Source organism: Prorops nasuta, unplaced genomic scaffold (genome assembly GCF_024137725.1).
Source record: "Prorops nasuta isolate Cenicafe-Biocafe unplaced genomic scaffold, Cenicafe_Pnas_1.2 PNAS00017, whole genome shotgun sequence".
NCBI classification, from domain to species: Eukaryota; Metazoa; Arthropoda; class Insecta; order Hymenoptera; family Bethylidae; genus Prorops; species Prorops nasuta.
The window spans coordinates 2,527,553-2,551,687 of NW_027116814.1; the positions used below are offsets into that span (position 1 = coordinate 2,527,553).

A 24,135-nucleotide genomic window follows, 5' to 3' on the forward strand; every position below is an offset into this window, starting at 1 on the left:
GGCTGTCCGCGTATTTTCGGTATTTAGTTAGTATAATAATAAGCCAATTTCGAGTGTCCGTCCAACCTCGCCCAAATCACGTATATTACATTAAATTTACACAATTTTGCTTTCATTTCAGATCCGGGCCAGAGCCAATCGAGACTCCATCGATAATGCACCTGGGGTTGGTTCCACTTTCGAGAGCGAACAGGTGAGTTTGACCTCTCTCTATACTGGACAATCGAGGAGTTTCCTTCGAGCCCGTCGAATCTAAACATTCGAAGCCTTTGAGGCAAATGAAGGTCAATGGTGGAAAAGTGGGTGGGGACTAGTAACATGATGCAGGGCAAGAAGCATCGTTCCGACGACATTGATGCATCGATAAATCGTAGTCGTGCTTGACAGAGGGTGTTGCTGTTATAAAGGGAGTCGGAGGGAAGTGTGACAATTGACGCTGTTATGGGAGCAACGGGGGAGGGTGTCAGGAAACATCGCTAAAGCTGGCTCATGGAATCACTGTATACAGTAGACACTTGTGTTAGTCTCGTACACCCCCTCTCCTACTCTTTACTTTCCTCAGCACCAGGCCATAATCACTATCCCCTCTTGCCATCAGTCTGAATAGTTTCAGACTGCGCACGCATATACACATATACACTCCTACTACACAGCAGCACGCAATGGCGCAGCTTCCTGATATTTTCATTCAACTCGCAGTGTTATTTGTTTACTTTTGGGACTCGAGTAGTTTTTTTCTGATCCTTTCCATTCAGATACGTTAGATGTTTAGCATACAGAGTCAATTGGAAGAATGTACGTTTTGGGATGCTGGTATATATATATATCTATATACACCGAACGTATTCGTAAGCAGAGAGAAAATGGGAGAGTCCATTCGTTGCTGTGTGCAAAGAATATCCTCATTTCCCAGATTCAGCCCCGGCCACTACCAACCGTAACCTCAACTCCAATTCGAAACCTAACCTCAACCTCTGCTGCTCCGCAGCTGCTACATGCACATGCGCAGCTCAGTCGACGACATAATGCTAGTGTACTATGGCTAATGTTATAGCATGGCGTGGTGGTGTATCGTAGAACATCATGGAGCATACACAGTTAACAGTTATAGGTTAGGTAGGTTAGCGTACTGCGTACGTCTCCTTTACCAGAGTTCAACGAGTTGCTCTGCTACAGCTATTACTGCGCATGCGCATCATCTCTTCCTTCTCTTTTTCCTTAAAACTCTCGTGCCTATCTTCATTTGTTTCCACTAACTTAACCTATCGATCCGCATGCAAAAATCTTATTTATCCCGCAAGCGAAAAATCATGAATATCCGAAAATTCTCTATATTTTATCCCCTTCCCTTTCTATTCCACACTTCGTATCCTCAAAACTCTGATGTAAACACAATGCAAAATATTCAATGAACAACGGGAAAATTCGAACATCATTAATTTGAAGAAAGTCACTATAAGACGTGCAATTGGATGCGCGCGCATCTCTATTCGTGCGGGATTCAAGGTTGCCAAGTCCGCCATCTTGAATAGTACTACGCTCTATAGTAAGTGAATTTTGATATAAGGAATGCAGACTGCACAAAGTATACTGCCAGCGGAAATACATCAGTAGCCATCTTAAATGCAGAACGTAATATATCAAAAATTATATATAGTATATTCACAGCCTGTCACCGTGAACGGCGTGAACGAAGACAAATGTTAGTATACGGAAAAATAAAGTGTAATAAAGAAATAAGGAGTAGTGATAGCTTTGATCTATCTGACAGCTAAAGTACTTATGGTATAAGTGAATGAATAAAATAAAAATGCTTTTCCTAAATTGATTTTTAAATTTTATAAAATGGTCAGATGTAGCCATTAATTAATTAGATTTGGTAATAAATACAAAAAATGCGTTTTATTATAACAAATGAGTTGAGGTAAAATAAACTCAATGTTTTTATATTAATCTGTTAACAAATGCACTTTTTTTATTTATTATTGAGTCCAATAAGTTAATGGTTATTAAAAAAAAAGTTCCTTGTAATGAAAAAAAAAATGAAAAAATTTTAATCTTCACCAAGACTCGAACACGAGCCCACCGCATGATAAACGGCAACCTTACCGCCTGCGCTACAGCGCTCACTTGATGTACCAAGAGCAAAACAGGCTTTTTAAAGACTGACTACAATTCTTTTATTAATTCGTCATAAATGATCAAGAATTAGCTGTAATAAGAAATACATTTATCTACATAGCATTATTGTACTAAATTTATTGTTTTTAATTTGAAGCATACATTTTGCATGAAGATATGATAATTTAAAACCATTCAGTACTCTATATACAAAACTATTCATATGCTCAACTATCATAAATTAATTAAGTAATATTATAATATTTGTTATATGTAGTCGAATAACTATGATAAACCAGCATATGAATAGTTTTGTATTTAAAGTATTGCATGAACATCCTTAAAGTATCGTATCTTCATGTAAAATGTATGCTTCAAATTAAAAACATAATAAATTTAGTGCAATAATGCTGTGGAGATAAATGTATTTATTATTGCAGCTAATTCTTGATCGTTTATGACGAGTTAGTGAAAGAATTGTAGTCAGTCTTTAAAAGGCTGTTTTGCTCTTGGTACATCAGGTGAGCGCTGTAGCGCAGGTGGTAAGGTTGTCGTTTGTCATGCGGTGGGCTCGTGTTCGAGTCTTGGTGAAGTTTAAAATTTTTTCATTTTTTTTTTCATTACAAGGAATTTTTTTTTTAATAACCATTAATTTATTGGACTCAATAATAAATAAAAAAATGCATTTGTTAACAGATTAATATAAAAACATTGAGTTTATTTTACCTCAACTCATTTGTTATAATAAAACGCATTTTCTGTATTTATTACCAAATCTAATTAAATAATGGCTACATTTGACCATTTTATCAATATTACAAATCAATTTAGGAAAAGCATTTTTATTTGCTTTGAGTTTTTAGGTAAACGCAGCACCACTTCACACGGATAACACGTAAAAATGTCACGGTTAGCGGTAGTCGCTCTTCTTCTAAAGCCAATGTTGCCTGAAGTCCAAATCACACCTATGCTCTCCAGGCATAGTTGTGTTTGTACCGCTTCCCTTTAAATTTTCTATACTCCTGCTGGCTAGCGCTTATCTTCATTTTTGTTGCTAAAAGCTTGATTCTGGCATCACTGCCGTGTGGAACTATTAGTTTGCTAATAAAAGCAGAGGCTTAATTTTAAGAGATTGCAACATATAGTAATTAATATAGATACAATTGTAAAAAGAAAACAAAAATTTTATTTTACATATATTAACTTTAAATAAAATCCCACAAAGTACTGTAAAATATCTAACATGTTATATTATATATCTAATCTGTCAGCTTCTTTATTTTAATATTCATCTCAATTATCATAGTTTGATCCTCATCAGCGATGACACAGAAACAACATTATGGTGAATCTATTCCTTTTGTTTTAATGTTCGATCCACATAGCTCCATTCTCAGCATTGACATAGTAAACACTTTACAATAATTTAATCTGAAACAAAATCCCAAAAAGTACTATATAAAATCTTACATTAGAAATTACAAATGTAATCTGTCAGCTTCTTTATTTGTATCGTATTTACCCAATGTGTTGACTTGTTTATTTTAATATTCATCTCAATTAACACAGTTTGATCCTCAGCGATGACACAGTAACCATAATATGGTGAATCTATCCCTTTCATTTTAATGTTCAATCCACATAGCTCCATCCTCAGTAGTGACATAGTAAACACATTACTATAATTTAATCTGAAATAAAATCCCAGAAAGTACTATAAAATATCTTACATTTTATATTATATATCTAATTTGTCAGCTTTTTTATTTATTATTGTATTTACCCAGTTTTTTCACTCATTTATTTTATTATCCGTCTCAATTAACATAGTTTGAATCTCAACGATGACACAATAACCACATTATGTTTAGTCTATTCCTTTATTTTAATTTTGAAAATCCGCATAGCTCCATCCTCAGCACAGTGACATAGTAAACACATTACTATAGTTTAATCTGAAATAAAATCCCACAAAGTACCACAAAATATTTATATCTTACATTTTATATTATAAAATTTATTGTTATACTTATCTAAAATGTTCAGTCCTTTATATACTTTTAAAAATTATTTTTATGTACATTTTACAAATTTCGTCACTTTATTTATTCACTTATACCATCGGTATATCAGCTGTCAGTAAGATTAAAACTGTCACTTTATTTCTTTATATTACTTTATAACTTGCGGTATGTATGTACGATACAATAATAATAACATTTGTCTTGGCTCACGGACCATGCATTATGTATTTTGAAATTAGTAATTAGAAATATCTATATTGCGGTCCCTCTACAGTCTCTACCCTCTGACGTATTTCCGCCGACCAGTAGTATCAGCAGCGACTATAGCGTAGTACCCAAAATAGTACTACGCTATAGGATATGTCGCTTTTGGGTACTACGGTAGTACCGAAAGTACTACACTTGGCAACCTTGGCGGGATTAGAACCGTTGCGCCACCACTAGGCAGTCTTCGGTACTATTATTCTAGGACAGCTTTCCTATTTTACCAAGTGCATATAGCACGCACAAATCCAATTCTATTAGATTATACTTTAACTCTCTAGAGAGGAATCCCTTCAATCAGCTATTTACACATTCTATTAAAATCAGTGTACTTCATGTATATGCATACTAACCCAATAATAATCAAGTGAGAATACGTATATCTAACCTACACACGTATAGCAAAATAAAATCCTTAAAAATTGTCAAAATTCATCGATAGGTACTGTTGATAGTACGCAAATACACCACTATATATTCTTACCATAATATCACTGTATTAGTGTATACATAGCGAATACTACACGAAAGAAACACTCGATTAAAATTGATGCGTGCTTTATGACTAGCAAACGCAATTGACAAACTGATTTATTAATTCCTTAAGCTTCGATCTAAAGAAAAATCGCGTATAACTTTTGTGACTTGAAAATAGAACAGTTTTAATTGGGTAGTTGATGAGTCGATGAGAATGGCGCATGCGCGATTGGAGAGTGGCGAGTGGAACGAAGCGCGCCTCCACATGGGGCTAGAAATGTGCCGTGCGCCGCGTTGCAACGCGTGACGTCACTCGTGGCACGTGCCACCCTCTCTACCCTCCAGTCACACTCTCCCCCCACCTCTACTACTAAGGTCATCGTGGCCCTGACTGCACGCGCGCCGAATGTTATCCGTGTGCCTCTACTTCTTATTACATCCTTCTCTCATCTGCTTGCAACTTCAGCTTCCCTTTTCTTCTCGCTTCTTATAAGTTTCACAAATACCAGTAAAAACATAGTGAAGTGAGAATGTGTAACTGTATAAGCGTACACACTGCGTGCAGGGAAATTGAATGATCCTCTTCGTGCTACAAAGTTGTTCAGAAAATGATCGAAAAAGTACGGAATGAAGTTAGCTGCGATTGAAATGTCAATGGATAAATTTCCCACGTTGTATATACGAAATATCTCTGGAAAATTACCAAATTTCACCGATAGATTGTGCTGATAGTATGCACAGAGTGAATCATGTGATGCATTTTTTACACGAGTCTGAAGTTAGTTGGTGATGCCATAATCGTTGTCCGGTGACTGCACTCGTAGTCCACTGCACGAGCGTAGATAAGTCCTCTGTGGGCTAAACCGCCGTATGTAGTCAGACAAGCTGCATATAAATATTCACGACGTACTCAACGCAATTAAGTTTAATAATACATAAACAAAGTAGGAGAGAAATATTGAAAAATATTCTCTATATTCTTTATTCGAGAAGGAAGAGATCTGTGTCAATTTAAAAGTTGAATTGTTTATAAAAATCGTAAAAGGTCAAATTTCGTCACGTGTTCGCCATTTAAGTCTTTTGCTAGATATAAAAAATTTGTTAACCTAATAAAAAAGTATGTCTCAAATTTGTGCATGTTAAAAAGTAGAATGGCGTAAAAAATGATTTGACAACTTTGTATACGCAGTTCCACTTTTAACATGTTATATCTCTTCCCTGTTAAATAAGGAATCCGAAGCATAGTCTTTAAATTTCATCTCATACTTTTATTAGATACTATTAAGTTTAATTGCTTCGAGTGTGTGTTGTGTATATTTATATACAGGGTGAGACATTTTAAACTATACAGACGAACATCTCGAAAAATATAAAAAATATTGAAAAGTTATTCCATTAAGAATTGTCTTATATCGAGAGGGATATAATATGATACCCTTGGTTTGACCTTAAAATAGTATTTGAAAGTTTTATTAAAATCTCTTTAAGTATTTTTTTGCATAAAACACCCTATATATTATTATATATTCCTGCAGCTGATCTTAAGAGCTTACAAAACACTGTATCGAATTATCTTTTAATCTAGTCGTTACTTAGATATATTGACTTGAAACTACATATAGGTGTAGGTTGACAAAAGTGTACGCAACCGGTACACATACAAAATATTCACTTGTTCATCAACTTATAATATAAAATTAGCATATCTAATAAATGACAGGATGAAATGGTAAATCAATATATTATTTTAACAACCTCTCGAAATAAGCCACAAGAATGAATATCTAATAAAAGCTAGATAGATATGTTTAAAAAATTGAAATTCATCTTCACATGACCTTCAGCACTCCAACTCAATGTCAAACAAATATAATCATATTATGTACCTCTCGAAGTCAAATAGCTTTTATTTCAAATATTTCGTTATATTTGTAATATTTTTCGAATCATTTGTTTATTAAAAATAAGATGACACCCTGCAGAGTTTGATTACATACAGCGCTTCAGCCTAACAAGGATTTATTAACTGTCTTGTGCAGTGGGCCATGTGTACAGCCACCAAACAACGATTATTTTCATTAGCCGCTAGGTATAGCCTCGTATGTTTTACTGAATCTTTTTGAAACCTAGATCTTTTTTTCTCGCAATTTTTCTTAGCTAGATTTTTTACTGACGAGCAGTTATTTATTTTGGTGCTGAAAAGCTTTCTTCAAATTCCCCACTGTAATTCTGAAACAGTTATCGTAATACTTGGCTATATATCTATAAAACAGATTATATTTTTTCGGTCCCAAAGTGTTTGTAAATAGCGAAAAATATAAGGGGTTATTTTTATTTCCTATTTAGATAGACGTAAATGAGGTCGTAAAGCAGCAAAAGAATGCATTTTATCTGATGTTTTGATACATAATTTATAAACTATACTTCTTGGAAAAAAGTGGATAAAAAATTAAAAAATTCTCTAAATACATGTCTTATGCATTTTTGTGTACAATTAATAGATATTGAATTAAAACGTTCGAGATTAATAATACAATATATGTTTATTAATAGAAAATGTATAAATTTGTTTATTAATATAAAACAATATAATATTTTCATAACACTTGTAATCGTGATTTATAAAAGTTAAAAATACCAAATATTAAAATAAAGCTTAGGAGTGATCTAAGTTATGGTAATATTTAATTCAGTGATCTTTTTTTTTCGGTATATAGTTTTGAGAAATCCTAAAACGAAATCTAGTACCGGATAAAATAGTAAGGAGAAATTCTCTTTTTAAGAATAAATATGTAAGGTGTTTTAATAAAATAAGATAACAGAAATAATAATATACAATTTATTTTATACTTAATCATAATAATAATAATTAATTAAATTAACAGATATTAATTATATTAATAATTATCGCTGCACTTAAAAATATACCAGCATAAACTTCATGAACCCATTTCTTGCAGCTCGGGACTAAATCAATCTTAATTTTTTTTCATGCAATCATCATAGGTAGTTTAGTAAACGAAGTTCTGTCAGCTCCTTTAGTATTCTTCTTGATCGATTCGGTTGTAGCAACATTGCGTCTAATATGAGAAGATATTTACTATTTTGAAAAATTATATTTATCTAGGGAAGAACACATCCATAGCAAAATAAAATTAAAAGACTAAAAAATTACTTATCAAAAATATAATGACAAGTCGTAGATATTATTTGATTCAAAAATTTTAATTCTGTAACATTTACAATCTTATATTAGATGTATACACTCGACAATGAAAATAACAACTGACTGAATTTTCTCGATAAGGCACGTTAGTCGTAACATGTTCATGGACGTGCTGGAGCCTTGGTTGATATCCACCGTTTATTGCCACCTGAAATTGCTTCGTAAATTTATCTGGCAGTTGTTTTCTGGCGCAACCAAAAGTGCCACAATGCTTAAAGAAGGAAACTATGATTTTTTTTACACTTTACGTCTTAAAAGTTAAGATACTGTCAGAAAAATACTAACACAATTGAAATTAGTTATGAAACAGCTAAAAGTAAACAAACTTAAAACTAAACATGAATTATACTATTTCAGGGTTACTTTTGTTGCAAGATGAATTAAATTATAATAATCGCATGTAGCACGTTAAGATATACTAAAGATTAAAAACAACAAGATTTCTGTATATCGTTTAGAAGCTGAGATATTAAGGATTTTCAGATTTTAATGGATTTGAAAAGCGAGTTGAATTTTCTGAGCGGCTGCGCGAAACTGTCCCCACCTTACCAGTCGCTGCAGTTAACCCGCTGCACGTTAGTACACTTTACATTAGCAATTTGTTTAAAATTTTTAAATTCATTGAAACGAACCGCTGTTGTTGTTTTTTTTATTGAAGTATTTAAGATAAATTTCCATAAAAACGTAATGCTGTAGAATATAAATTGCGTTCTCCACAATTGAATAAAAAAATATATTTCAGCTACAGAAGATGTACTCTTTTTTATTTTTTTTAAATCATTAATGAATATCAACAATTAATTTAAATATAAATCATTTTTTTTAATTATAATTAAGAAATATTAACACAAAATATTGCAGTTTTTTCTTTAATTAACTTTTCGAAATTTAGAACTTATAAAATCGATCGACTTTTTCGTAATGTTGAAAGCACGACTTTAGAACGATAGTAGGTCCAAGCTAAAACAGTGTATCATTGTCTCTATAGAACAAAAGAGAGAGTAAAATATTGTTTAAAAACTGTTTCTTCTCATTTTTTCAAAAAATCGATATATTTCGTAAAATAATTTTTATTCTAGAAATTTAAAAAAATCAAAATATTGTACTTTTTAAGGACTAAATTAACAGCAAAGATCGAAAGCTTAAATTTAATTTTTAAAAATATAAAATTACTATTTTTGTTAATTTATTTTGATATATTACTAGGAAAGTAATTCAGCTTAAAGCGGACCAAAATCAACTGAAAGATATTTTTATGATTTACAATTTCCTCAATCAGTATTTATTTATCAGAGTTACTGTATTTTGCTATTAAAACAATCTGTTTTGTTTTTCAAATTATTAATTTTTGTCGATAATTCTCCATTTTGGATTAAAATAGGCTCGACGTAAAAGTTTCTTAGAATTTTTTTCTCCACAAGACCATATATTTTGTTCAGCCGAGAATGTTTGAATGCACCTTTACCTATTGATTTGACTAGGCCTCAAACGCGCTCGCGCGAGCATATATGTGTATGCGTGCTTTGAGTAAGTGTATAACCGGTAGCTTATATTTTCAGGTTGTTCATAAAATTCCTCTCTTTTTCTTTCATATTTTGGAAGCGTTATATTTCAGAAGAAAATCAAGAAACACGTGTTTATTTATTTTTCCAAACTATAACAAAGTGTTGTTCATTTGACCTTGAAAGGTCACGCTAAGTTCAAACCAAATTTTTTAAATATAAAAACCATTTTTTTTTAATCTATCGAAGCTCATCAAAAGACAATTTCATAGTACTTTTAATTTTTTCTTTCATTCAAGCGTTTACGAGATACCGCAATCTCAAATAATAGGTAGTGAACGAGTACACACGTGTGTATGCATAGAAATCACTCTCACTGCTTCAGTCAAACCCACAACTATTTGCAATTTAAAACTGAAATATTTTGTAAGTGACTGGATGTAATAAAAAAATTTCAATACTTTTTAGAAAGGTCTTGAAATAAGCTATAGAAATATGTAAACAAAACTGGAAGTGGCATACAAAAAATATATCTGATTTTCGTATGACCTTCACGTTACCTTTCAATATCAAGTAAATAACACCATAATATATTTTAGGCAAAACAAAAAAATTCCATAAGTATTTTATTTATTTTTTGAATTTATCTTTTTTCAAAAGGTAAGCAAGATTTTATGAACAACTTGTATCGTGAAAATGCAGGAAGTATTTGTTAAATCTACCATTTCCAGTATATATGTAATAATCTAGTGACGTACGTCTATAATGAAAGTTATTACGCTATGACGATATCACGAAATACGTCAGCTGCTTTATTGTCTAGTCAAACCCCTGACGCGTGACATCCGAGTTCTCAATAAAGAGCTCTTCAGGTATTACTCCACAAAGAAATGAATGATTTATTAATAAAAATATACATTGTCACAAACATTTTCCACTAAAATTTATCGTCCTTCGAATTTAAAAGACTGGGGCAGAAGGTCAACCAAGTTTGCTTTTGCTAACATATCCCTTCGGCATTATTCTGGATACTGGATGATGATGTGGTGGGGGTTCGATAAGGAGAATGATAAAGAGTGGTAGAAGTGTTGACACTTCACTGTCGATGCACCACAGACAAACGAGGAAGCCTGGTTTGGAGAAGACTCATTGTTACTTGGCAGTCGCGCATGGTAGCCCGCTGGTCGCCTGACTTACGCAATACTTCTGGTTGCGTAAGGCGTGCTCTTCAGGTATTACACCCAAAAAACATGAAAGATCTATTTATAAAAATATACATCATCAGAAATTTTTCTCTCCTGTAATCTTTCGCTCTACATATTTAAAATACTGGAGCAGAGGGTTCGACAAATTTGCTTTTGCCAGTTCATACCTTCAGCATCATTCTGGATACCACATGATGAAGTAATGGTATTCGATAGATCTATAATTTTTCTTCCAAAAAGTTTAAGATATTGGACTCTCTGGTCCACCAATTTGTTGTTGCCGCCATAATTCTTAAGCTTCTTTCTGGACACCGCATGATGATGTGATGGGGGTTCGATGCTCCCATAATTTCTCTTCTCAAAAATGTAAAATATTAAACCAGAGGGTCCACCAAATTTGCTTTTGCCAGATTCATACCTTCAGCATCATTCTGGATACCACATGATGAAGTAATGGGATTCGATGCTCCCATAATGTCTCTTCCTAAAAATTTAAAATATTGAACCAGTGGGTCCATCGAACTTGCTTTAGCCAGTTCATACCTTCAGCATCATTCCGGATACCACATGATGAAGTAATGGTATTCGATAGATCTATAATTTTTCTTCCAAAAAGTTTAAGATATTGGACTCTCTGGTCCACCAATTTGTTGTTGCCGCCATAATTCTTAAGCTTCTTTCTGGACACCGCATGATGTGTGATGGGGGTTCGATGCTCCCATAATTTCTCTTCTCAAAAATGTAAAATATTAAACCAGAGGGTCCACCAAATTTGCTTTTGCCAGATTCATACCTTCAGCATCATTCTGGATACCACATGATGAAGTAATGGGATTCGATGCTCCCATAATGTCTCTTCCTAAAAATTTAAAATATTGAACCAGAGGGTCCATCGAACTCGCTTTAGCCAGTTCATACTTTCAGCATCATTCCGGATACCACATGATGAAGTAATGGGATTCGATGCTCCCATAATTTCTCTTCCTAAAAATTTAAGATATTGGAACCTCTGGTCCACCAATTTGTTGTTGCTACCACAATCCTTAATCTTCATTCTGAATACCACAAGATGATGTGATGGGGGTTCGATAAGGAGCGTGATAAGAAATATCAGTAATCGACACTCCACTGTCGATGCACCACGGGCAGACACGAAGCAGGGAAGCCTGGCTTGGAGAAGACCCATTGGCACTTGGCAGTCGCGGATGGTAGTCCGCGGGTCGCCCGTCTTACGCAATACTTCTGGTTGCGTAAAGCATACGCTGCACATATTTCTATACGCGCCCGGCAACAGCAAGGCCAACCGTTGTATCCGTAACCTTCGTCAATTAACCAATCGCTAGATCAAGCTCTCGTGCACGATCGCTATATACGTCCATATTGCAATTTAAATCACTCCTGTAGATCATACTTTTAAAAAAAGATTTCAACTGGGAATCAATTTGTATATAGATGATCGGAAACATCCGAAGAATCACGAGAAAATATTATTTATATGTAGCAGTTGGAGAATCAACGATTATTGTTTAAACTCTGCAATGTGACATAAAAAATAAAATTGTTTATTTACATGACGTTTATAGAGTTTTCTTTCTTCAATATTCATCATGATAATCTTAAAAGTTTAGATGGATGCAGTTATTTGATTTCTTGTATTTTTAAGCGGCATCTTTGTTTTTCGTATAGAACTTTCTTCAACAATTCACTTATTCATCTGTGTTTATTTTATTTTTAAAACTAGCATGAGATATGAGGAATTACACAGAATATTTCAGAATAAAAATTAACAAAAAATTGTAATTAAAGCATTGTTTTGCGGTAGTATGACAAACCACGTGTTTGTATCAACGTAGAAAAAGATGGTTCGCAATCAGTTTTGCGAGACTATTCGTGATTCTCGGAAAGACTATCGCAGATATCGTATCGCGTTTATTTCATCTCGATACTTCCCGAGATTCTAATTGCTATATCAATTCCAAAAGCATACTCAATGCTTATATTAACAAGCCTATTTGCAATATTATTTACGATACAATTATAAGTTTTAAGAACCAAAGAAATGTTATAATTAATTTATTTATTTATCTATTATATAATTATCGACCAACATTTATTTGTCAATTTTTACAAAATTTATTTATTTTTTGCGATTAAACTTTAATTTGCAAACGGTTGTAATTTCAAGTTCAGCTGTTAGACATTTTTCTCACTGAACTTACCAATACAAATATGATTAGCGATCATCAGATGATGTATAAAAAATGGAAAACTATATTCTATTTCATCTGTGTATGGATCAGTGTATCTTTCAGGTTACATGATAATGCATCGAAATTTTAATATATAATTTAACTTTTTCAGTCTTTGTTAACAAAATAATTTTTAGTCTTAAATATATTTAATATTCTTAAGAAAACTGTAAACAATATTGATGAGATTGTTAGATTTTGTGACTTTAGAATTAAAATATTGTACAAATTTTTATATATATTTAAGAATAAAATTATGTTCATATAAGGTTAAGATAAATGATCAAAGTCCATATGAAGCAAGTTATAGATTAGTCGAATGGATAAAATGTTGAATAGCTGAGCATGAGGCTACAATCGGTTGCAGATTCGAGTCCCATCACAGAAAAAATAATTAACACAGTAAAATAAAGTAAAAACTTTTGGTCGTTAATTATAATCCATAAATATGAAAATAATTACAACTTTTTTTTATTTTTGAATTTATTAATTTTATCGTAACAAGTATCGAAACAGAGTGTTGTATGTAGGTTCTTTAATTAATATTTAAGCATCACGAATATCGTTGGAATTGGTAGTACAACTGCAGTCTCATACTTGGAGTAAAGTACTAAGGCAAACGTAATACAATATCTGCAATGGTCTTTTCAAGATTTCACAAATAGTTTCGCAAAACTGTTTGCTACCCTTTTTTCTACACACAGGTATAGTTACTTTGATGAATTAGCACTTCGTAGTTAAAGGTTTGAAATTATATGTTACATTATCTACTATATCAGGGTCTTCATGAAACCCCATTCCTATTACTTTAGGAAATATCCACTATTTAAAAAAATATTAAAAACAGCTTGGTGCTATTTTCATACTTTATTTTGAAGGTATTCATTTGTCCTCTAAAGGTGATACGAAGGTCATATGAACGTCCAGTTGATTTTCTTAAATGGAAACCCCTGTTTTTATTACATATTCTAGTAGCTGACCTTGATATTTGTCCAAAATACTATATGAATTTATCATTCTATCGATGAGTCATTCAATTGATACTTCGATCTGAAATTGCATTGAGGTTTAGGTTTGGATGAAGTAGCGTGCTGACCGCTATGTATACACGTGCGTAGTCACTCATTCACTCATAATTTCATATGAAATTATCTAGTGAATGACTGGATGAAATGACAAATTCTTACATAGTATTTTGGAATGTTTTTGAAGACAGCTACAAGAATATGCAATAAAATTAGAGGATTTCAATTCAGAAGTCTGCATTCACTTTCATGTGACCTTTCAAGGTCAAATAAATATCACTGTAATAAAATTAGGGATAAGTTAAAAACATCTGCTTTCTTTTATTTTTTGACAAGTCATAGTTTTTAAAATAGTAGAGGAGGGGTCTTTATGAACATATTATATTTTCAAAAATTTGAAGTAGATCTACTAGAATTATTATTAAGTAATTTATAAATTATTTTCTTCTAAAATTGCAATATTGGGTCAGACTTTAATCCTTTATAGTCGACCAGAAAAATTTATCACTAAAGGTCTCTAATTGTTTTCACAACAATTTGATTCTTTTGTCTATTATGCTCATACGTACCTAATCATTATAAAGGATAGACCTATTCGAGCTATTTCATAATACGTCACTGCAGTTGTAAATTAAATTGGGCGACTGTGTGTCAATACGTGTGTCCGCAAAGGGAAAAATGCTAGATAAATATTTATTGACATTTGAACGCAAAATATTGAAAATCTTTAAAAAAATTATGCATAAGAGAATTTTGTTATTATTTCTTCATTTATTCCACGTGAAATTATTGAATTCATTCACATACCTTCATTGGAGTATACAATATTCTTTGTTTTTATTAACGTCAATAAATTTATAATATTTTAATAATGTTTTCTTGATATAACTTTACAAGAGTGAGTTAAATTAACTCATTTATGAGTTTAATTTTTATATTCGAAAAAAACTAAAATAATGATTTCAAAAACAGGTATCACTTTGTTATAAAATTATTAAATATATGTAATAAATATTATTTCTCCTCTGTATTTCTTAGTTTGAAAAATCCATATGTACTACATCCATTTTGATGAATATGAGAGTCAAATTGATTGACTGCGGCAATCTAGTGTTAATATTTATGCTATGGCCAAACTACCTTAAGGGAATCTCGCAGCTTAATGCAATTCGGAAATAGGTTTCGAAGGGAGCTGTGCAACGCAAATTATTTGATCAGTGGCCATGACAACGGTTTTATGAATCCAGGAAGTGACCATGCATGTCGCGTATCTTTATCGCAGTTATAACTTAAAGTAATTAACTCTTTCAATCATGAATTTTAAAAGACAACGGTATTTCTTTCTATACTAATTTTCTTTCGAAATATTTCATTTCAAATATTTTAACCACAATTATACTCGTGACTCGTGCGATAAACCGAGAGGGTTAACATTTTTTTCACATGAAATTGTTACTCATAGACATCAGCGTAGTAGCTTAAAAATTTTATTTTGATAATATGAATATACGTGTATCATATATATATTACGATGGTCGTTAAAAAATAAATGGTCAATAATATGCTATAAAACACTAATAGTTGAAAAATTAGACGCGTTAAAATTTCAGGACAAGAAGAACAAAAAAATACATACTTTATTATTATCAAACTGCTTTTTCTAAGAATATTGAAGTTTTTCAAAAATTTTTTGTTAAACATATACGATTTTTGGACGAAGTGAACATGATGAATAGAGCTCCTTAAAATCATTTTAAAAATTAAGAACGTAGGTAATGTGAAACGGATTAAGATTGTTTTGCATTATATTGGATAAGCTGTATTGAATGACTATATTTTCCATTATCGGTCGAAACTGGAAATGGATTTTTTTTAGCAGGGAATTCAATTTTTGGAATAAAACCGCTTACATTTTATTGCTTATTGCTGCAGTTTATCTCGACAACTTTTCATAAATCTCTTTTCATTTTTTTCATATCATTCAGTTATTTACGTGATATTTTGATTTTAAGTTACATATATTATAGATATAAGTTTGGCTGAAGTAGTGTAGGTGAACGTTATATACGTAAACACGATTATTCTATCACTTACGTATTATTTTGAAACAAAATATCTCGTGAAGAACTGTGTGGATGAAATTAGATAATAAAAAGAGTAGTATAGAAAGCTCTTGAAGTGAGCTATAAAATTATCTTATTAAAAATTAAGAGATTTCAAATAAACAATTGAACTTCCTGTTAAAAAAGACATTTCCGGTTTGAACCGGAAATGGAAAATACCTACAATCATTCAATAGAACGTGTTTAGTTTATATAGAAGCTTTTTTGGACAAATTCTCACTTATTTATTTTTTAAAAAGACAATATAGAAATGTTCTGTTAAACCCTGTAGAGAGTTTCATATTTAATGAAATAAATTTTACATAAAAAATGTTCTATATATTTAAAAAAAACGCACATTTTCATAGATATTTAAAGCGAAATTATAAGTTACTTAAAATTTAGTACTTTTTCCTAATTTTTTTACATTTTTTATTTATCAAAATATGTACTAATAAAACATATTTTGGAAATTATTCCATAAACCAAATTTAAAAAAACCATGATTGCTGGAAATTTTGTTACGTAGCATAATCAGTTTTAATTTAATCTTTAAAATTTAATTAATTTGATTTTTTAGGATTATCTCAACAAACATGAAATCTAGATCAAATATACATAGAACCTTTTACATATAAATTTCATTTACCAGAGGAAAGTTTCTGTATATAGGGTGTCCGGTTTAAGGGTGCCAAGTCGGAAGCCTCAGTTTGAAGGGCTGATTCTAAGAAAATCCTTTAAAAAATTTATCCTAAATCCTGTTAGTTTAAAAATTGTTAAGGGTAGTATTTAAGAATATTCTATTTGTGAAGCATGAGCAGTGTAAAACCTGGAAATTAGATTAACGCACAAATTCTCTCTCTCTCTAGAACAGTACTGTATCATATTACCATATGAGACAATCAAAGATCTGGCAGTAAGATAAAGAATAGGAGGGGGTGGTGAGTGAAGCTGAGCGTGAAGAAACAATTGAAATAAATTGCTCAGTTCCGAGTGCGTCGAGCAACAATGGGCTGAAAAAAGCGAAATTATAAAATCTGCTGAATTAATTAGTGAAAATGTGTGTGTGAAAATACGTATATACATTTTCTCTTAAAATAATCTGTACGAATTTTTAATGTCTTTGCGAATAAAATAAGTATAAACACACATCAAAAATGTAATAATTTCTAGCTAAATTTATATAGTAATTAGCCCTAAATATATATATATATAATAACGCTAGTTTCTATCATATTTGTGCTACGTCTTAACATATCTTCATCATAAACATGATAATGGAGATTGTATTAATTGTGCAACACATATTACGCTTGGTTAATAAGTTATTAATATGCAATTATTGTGTGTTTATGATGAACATTTGTTAAAACTTGCACAAATACGATAGGCATTAGTTTCATTAATTGCAATTAATAAGTAATTAATTGAATTGGAAATTATGTATTGTATTTATGGTATATTTAGACTCATTTTATTCAAAAAGACATTAATAATTCAGTAAAAATAATTTAAAATTGATTTAATAAAAATTGTACGAATTTTTATTATCATTGAGTAATTTAACAGAGTTTATAGTTCCGCTTTTTATCAACCCATTGTTTCTCGAAACACCCTGGACTGGGCGATACATTTCAATTGTCTTTTTCATCTCCTCCCCTATCTCACTCTTTATCTTACTGCCAGATCTTTGATTGGCTAATATAGCAATATGATATAATCTTTTTCTACTATTTGTACGTCAACTGTCCATCAATCTGATACCCGGATTTTACGCCAATCATGCTTTTTCGACCGATAGCATATTCTTACCTTCTACCCTTAATAATGTTTTTAACTGAAGGTTCTATGTAAAATCTTTATAAGAAGTTTCTCTTTAAAATCAACCCTTTTATTTTGACTTTCGAGTCGACACCCTTAAACTGGACACCCTTTATATATTTTCACAAAAACCCAAAATTAATGAACCATCATTAATGAAAGCAGTTTGGTATATAACAAGTAAGCATATGTCATTTTAATCTTCGTCTTAAAATTTCAATCCTACTAAATTTCTCATAAGATATTAGTGATTTATAGGATTCTTTTAAAAATTAAATTTTTTACGTCCATCTTAATATAAGTGTTAAGTAGAAACAAAATAAATTTTATTAATTAATTCACTCAGTATCGATGAGCCCTTAGGCATATCAATACACTGACTGACAGTAATTAAAGGACACCCATAAATTTCAACTAAAAGTTTCTCAATAATAAGTTTTTTATGAAATTCAATTTATTTACGATTTTGTTTTGCTGATTCCGAATTTAATACAATTTAGAAATTCAACGTTGCATATCAATTAAGTAAACAAAGTTGTGTAAAAAATGATCCTGTCCATTTTCGTGATTTCAGAATTAGCAGAGAGCAATATTGTAAAAAATTAATATATTTCAAAATTTTTAATTTTGTTTTTATAAATGAATAAATATTTATTATAGAAGAATCGAATTCATAAATTTGTAAACAACGTGCACATATTTATTGTTTTTAAATTTTAATTATTTTGAATACTATATTCACCATAATTGATCCGACGTTTTAAATTTGCAAATTCAGATGTACAATTTGGTTTAAGTTAATCCAAAAACTCAAATAAAGTAATGAATTTCATTAAAATCCTTTTTTTACAAACATTTTTATTCATTATTTCCATTAAGCCATTTTGTGTTTCTAAATTTTTATAACAAAATCGAATTCAGCAACGTTATAAAAACCTTTACCATAAATAATATAGAGGAACATTTCTTTTCAATGCATAAATTACACGTCTCATCATTTTTGTATCCAGAGTCAAGGAGTTGATGTAACAATCAAGTTCAATTCCTGTGTTACGAAGTAGAAACAAATTAGTGTGAGTGAGTGTAAAGAAGAGAGGATGGGGGAGGGGGATAGAGATTGACGGTTACGTTTAATTAAGAATGAATGTGCGATTTTTCCAGAAGAATGGAAATTTTGCATAGGTGTACTTTTTCAGTTAGAGGTTCGTTTAGCTGGTAATAATTATCGCTTGTCTGACCTTTGCGGGCTTTGACGCCAACCGCGTTAAATAGTTAGTTTGAAGCGTCGTGTAAAGAGGTTGTTAATGTGTGCTTCGTCGTAACAAAAAAAACATAATCAGTATCTATGGAAATGATTAAAACAATAAAATGAAAAACGTTTAAAATAAAGCTTGATTGCAATTTAAAAAGTTTAAAAAATTGTAAACAATCAAATTTCTTCGATTTGATATATTAAAAAGTCAATTGATATGGATAAGTAATATCACGTGACATATTTATTTGAGAGGGAATCAGAAGTTTTTTGAGGAAGTCAAGGACATTGTCTAACGAGCTACATTTGGTTAAGAAGAGAAGGCTACGAGTTGATTATTATATATATATAGCTTCTGCTGTAGTCCTATGTTCTGAAACATTATTTTTATAAATTTTTTCTGAAGCCAAATTTTTTAGATTATTATATGTTAAGGGCAAAACTGCGTTTAGATAAGAGAGAAAGTGCAAAGGTTGAGACTTCGAAGGGCAGATTTGACGTAATCCAACAAACTAACAAGTAAAAATGTTGCAATCGATCGTGCCTGTTGTGAAACAAAATTCTATTCAACTTGCGTACATGTGCAATTTTTTTTGTAAAATTCATTCATTATTGCTGCTTAATTATTATTAAATATATTGTCAGTAATACATAAATTTCCTATACTTTAAAAGTTATATATATACAGATGATCATGAAAATTTTTTGACAATTTTTTTTAATAAATTTAGAAAAACTTTTGCAATTTAGAGTTTTTTGAAAATATCATTCTGTACGATAATATTATAACAAACTGTGTAAAAGTTTATCAGGACTTGCCTTTAGTAAAGCTAGAAATTTGCTATTATATATTTAATCTAAATTAATTATATTTTACCAGTGCTTATGCTTAATGAAAATCAAAAAGTATAATGAATTAACTAAAAACAATAATCTTGAATTTTTCCTAATTAATTTTGTATATTATTCATTATTCTGAATGATTTGAATATTTTTGTGATCATCTGTGTATGTATAGTCAAGTGTTTCTATCGGAATGCTAAAATAATTCTGTCAAATAATCAATAAATGCAATATATATACTTTGGATTTTTTTTAACTTGAAATATTGTCAATAAATTATAAACAATTCCTGCTGATACGTAGATAATTAAGCTTTGCGTTTAAGTGGACGTTGTGGAAAAATTCATCGTACAATTGACGTCAGACTATACACGTTTAAATTTAAATTTTCACGCCAATGGGAAATTTCAAGTAAAATAAAGAGGGGGAAGGGAGTCATTCGAGTGGGATCGGCCGCGCCTAGGATTTTCCGTTGCTCAACTCGTAGGCAGCCTCTCGAGGAGAACTGGTGTTTGCCAAGGCCGTTAACGACTGGGATCACACGATCACTCATGCGTGCTCAGCTGATTTCTGTAAAGCGTGAAAAATTAACCGTTAATTGCTGTAGTGCCAAATGACACAATCCCTTTTTTGCTCAACTCAGAACGTCATTTTTTAACCTTTTATCAATCGAGCTGATGACTCAAATATGCTCTGAATAAAAAAAGAATTTGTTTTTCGTCAACAGTCTTATCCCACAAAAATCACTTAGTAAATTAATTGAATCAGGAAATAAAAATTAACAGCGTGTACCTTCGATCCTATTGCTTTAGGAAATAGCTATATGTATACTACAGTTATACAAGTGAGTTTCATGCAACCCTCTACTATAATTAAAAGAATCTCATGAATAATGATTGGAAAATATGAGAAGTAAATTATTTTTAATGTTTATTTCAAGTTTTTTTTTTTAATATTTTTGTTTACAAAATATAATCTCATCATTTGCTGCACGTGTATCGCTTAATATTCTATTTGAAAAATTACACTGACTCTCATTTAAAATGTATCGAACATTCAATTAATCGTGGAGGATTTAACCAGAATTATTTCTTTTTAATTCAGCTAATTTGACCACACAGAGGATGAGAATTACACAAATAGTGGTTGGTCCAAATTGAAGGATTTTTTTTTCAGTTAAAATATAAAATATAATTTTTATAAAGAATACTTTATTGATTATAATTTTACAACAAAAAATTTGAATTAGATGTATATTTTCGAAAAAACAATTATTTAAAAACAAAAACGAAACTACAATATTTATTAAAATTATATATGAATTTATTTGTTTAAAAGTTTATCGTTTAAAATATAATAGAAACTTATTGAATAAAATTCGTCATTAACTTTTTAACCTTTTGGCTGTCAAGGGCTAAAGATCCAAATTGGCCTAAGAAAATATATAAACCATTTAGGCAATCTAATTTTGCTTGACTTCTATATATTACTTATTAAGTAACAGAGTAATGTGTTGCACAATTAACACAATCTCTATTGTTATTCTTGCGAATAAGATAAGTTAAGAAGTAACAAAGATTGCGAGGGACATTAATTTCACTAATTGGAGTTAATTGCTAATTAATTTAACTAGAAACTATTGTATTTTTATTTCGATTAGGCACATCTTGCTCGTAAAGACAACGATTCGTAAAAATAATTTAAAAATAATTTAAAAATATTTTAAGAGAAATTGTAGAAAATTTCATTTTCACTAATTAATTCAGCAGAGTTTATAATTTTATTTTTTTCTGTCCATTGTTGTTCGACGCATTCGGAATTGGGCGATTTATTTTAATTGCTTTTGACGCTCAACGTCACTCACCACCCCCTCCCAGTCTCTATCTTACTGCCAGATCTTCGATTGGCTCGAGTGGCAATATGATATAATCCTTTTCTAGTATTTGTGCGTTAATCTATTTCCCAGGTTTTACACTGCTAATTCTTGATAAAAATTATATTTTTAACTTCTATTCTGAAAAATTTTTTAACTAACGAGTTTTTGAAAAAATCTTTTGAAGGATTTTCTTCTTAGAGTCGACTCTTCTATCATAAGTCCTCGGTTTCACACCCCGAAACCCCTCACACTGTATAAGCAAAATTACTACATTACAAGAAAATAGAATCTCGAATTTGTAGGCTATAATTAAACTTTTAAAACTGTTCAAAAATAATTAAATGCAATAATTTCATTTGCATGATTAATTTGATATTTTCTTCATTTCCAAGCTCGAAAATTCTCTTATGGGCCATCATCCTTTCAAAGATTTATATCTTAATAATAGGAGCACTGATTTTTCTAAAAATGTAATAAAATTGTGAAATCACTAAAAAACTATTCTTCAAAATTTAAAATTGTCGTTAATAAAGTTTTTCATCAAATGTGTGGTTTAGGTTACCTAATACTTGAAGAAAATTATAAAACCAAAAATTCTACGTAGTTTGTCAGGAATTTTTTCATTTTTATTGGTTAGCACTCAACAGTAGGGATGTATAAATAGAATCATAATGAAATTGTAGGTATATGTATGTGTAATGATTTTTTTTACTATTATACAAGAGCACTATTCCAGTTTGTCTAAATGCAGAAAGAACTGATGTAGCATCAATATTAACCACAAGCAGAGCTTGGCTATTGAAAACTCTAAAACAGTGAGCCAAATTATCACATATACAAATATATATTAGTGCCCACCAGTTAAAAACCACAAATCCTACATAAAAAAAACCATTTCTCTAAAAAATTATTCAAGATAGGAAAATGAAATTTTGCATAAATCTATTCTAAATCCAAAATTAAAAAGTTTCAGAAAGGTCCTATGCAAAATTTTAATATCTCTTAATGGTAAAGTAAACGTCCTCTCTCATCTCAACTGTAAGACATTTTAAGCGAGGAACCCTGTGCATCAGTTATGTGATAAACAAGTATACTTTGGGCTAATGAATGAATTAATACAGTTGTGTAATAGAGAGGGTGTAAATTATAGCAACTCTTAAAACTAACTACTAAAACTAAACTGTACAGAAGAATTACCCAAGTAAGAACGACATTATAATAATAATGGTAATACACAAGTAGACTTAATATGCTTATGAACTTGAAACGTTTATAATTAATTATCTGGAACTATAGTAACCGAGGTGATATTTCGCGTACTTAGGCCTGATTAATAAATTAATGAATGTCCCCAGACAAGCGAATTCACAGTTACTCTGCGAAATTAGCAAACTGACCTTCCAGGGGCTAGTTACATAATTCAGTTTTCAAAGCGGAGTCCATACTAATCTTACAAATTTGGGACGTTAACGAATTTCAAAAGGGTGTTTCTGGGACAATGACAGAGTTTTGGGAAGTAGCTGTACTAAGACACGAAGGGTCCCAACACCAAGCTTATACGTGCAAGGCTGGGTACTCCCTTCAATAGGTCCTTTGACAACACGAGCCTAGGCTGGAATACCAGAAGATTAAGGCACGTAAATGGCTCTGTAAATCATGAAATCAACGAAATACAGCATCCTCTCCCTAAGTTTGAACAGTGTCGTTATGATCGATAGACGTAGTCGTGTGTTCCCACTTCTTTACGTCATGAATAAAGAGAATTTGGACATTCAATGCTGGCTGCAAGTTGCAACTTTAAAGTTTCATCAAACGTGACATCAGTTGGTATGCTAGAACAGTAGTCAATTAGAATATATATATGTATGTATTTGAGAGAAATGATCAGTTTAGTCTCTGAGTACACACACACACAGGAGACTTTCCTGATATGAATATGGAATTGATAGAGGATCTGATATACAAAGTGCACATCAATATTAACGTGCTTCCTTAATGGGAAATAATTCTGAATCTATTTTAAGATATTTTCACTCAGACTCTTTTCCAACAAATCAGCACAATTTTTGGCTTTTTAAAATTTTTTAATTTGCTAATTATGTATAACATTAAATGAGGCATTTGATGAGTTTAGGATCTACAGATGAC

General features: G+C 31.0%; 2 protein-coding genes across 3 annotated transcripts in view; one reads left to right on the forward strand and one right to left on the reverse strand.

The window, feature by feature from the left end:
- The window catches only part of LOC136779677 (zinc finger protein 395-like), a 105,690-nt gene that overhangs the window by 63,222 nt on the left and 18,333 nt on the right, over positions 1 to 24,135 (forward strand). The window contains exon 5 of the mRNA XM_066737396.1: positions 122 to 193. Coding sequence (XP_066593493.1) covers positions 122 to 193 — 72 coding nt within the window. The remainder of the gene's footprint in view (positions 1 to 121; positions 194 to 24,135) is intronic.
- Positions 10,541 to 12,371, reverse strand: LOC136779678 (uncharacterized). 2 transcript variants are annotated; one of them, XR_010823641.1, is made up of 5 exons: positions 11,738 to 12,371; positions 11,613 to 11,678; positions 11,363 to 11,548; positions 10,987 to 11,303; positions 10,541 to 10,873 (listed from the first exon to the last, which is right to left on the reverse strand). XR_010823641.1 is itself a non-coding variant. In XM_066737397.1 (4 exons), the coding sequence occupies exons 1-4, from the start codon at positions 12,087 to 12,089 to the stop codon at positions 11,194 to 11,196; spliced, it is 714 nt and encodes a 237-aa protein (XP_066593494.1). In that variant the 5' UTR covers positions 12,090 to 12,371; the 3' UTR covers positions 10,541 to 11,193. The 2 variants fall into 2 exon arrangements, 1 of the variants encoding a protein (XP_066593494.1); XM_066737397.1 differs by having other exon boundaries at positions 10,541 to 11,303.

Excerpts from the sequence above, each read along its gene's own strand:
- LOC136779678 (XM_066737397.1), bottom strand. The coding sequence starts at position 12,089 with ATGTGCAGCGTATGCTTTACGCAACCAGAAGTATTGCGTAAGACGGGC. Across the intron at positions 11,679-11,737 it reads TATCCGGAATGATGCTGAAA|GAAGAGACATTATGGGAGCA; the intron begins GTATGAACTGGC and ends TTAAATTTTTAG. Across the intron at positions 11,304-11,362 it reads TATCCGGAATGATGCTGAAG|GAAGAGACATTATGGGAGCA; the intron begins GTATGAACTGGC and ends TTAAATTTTTAG.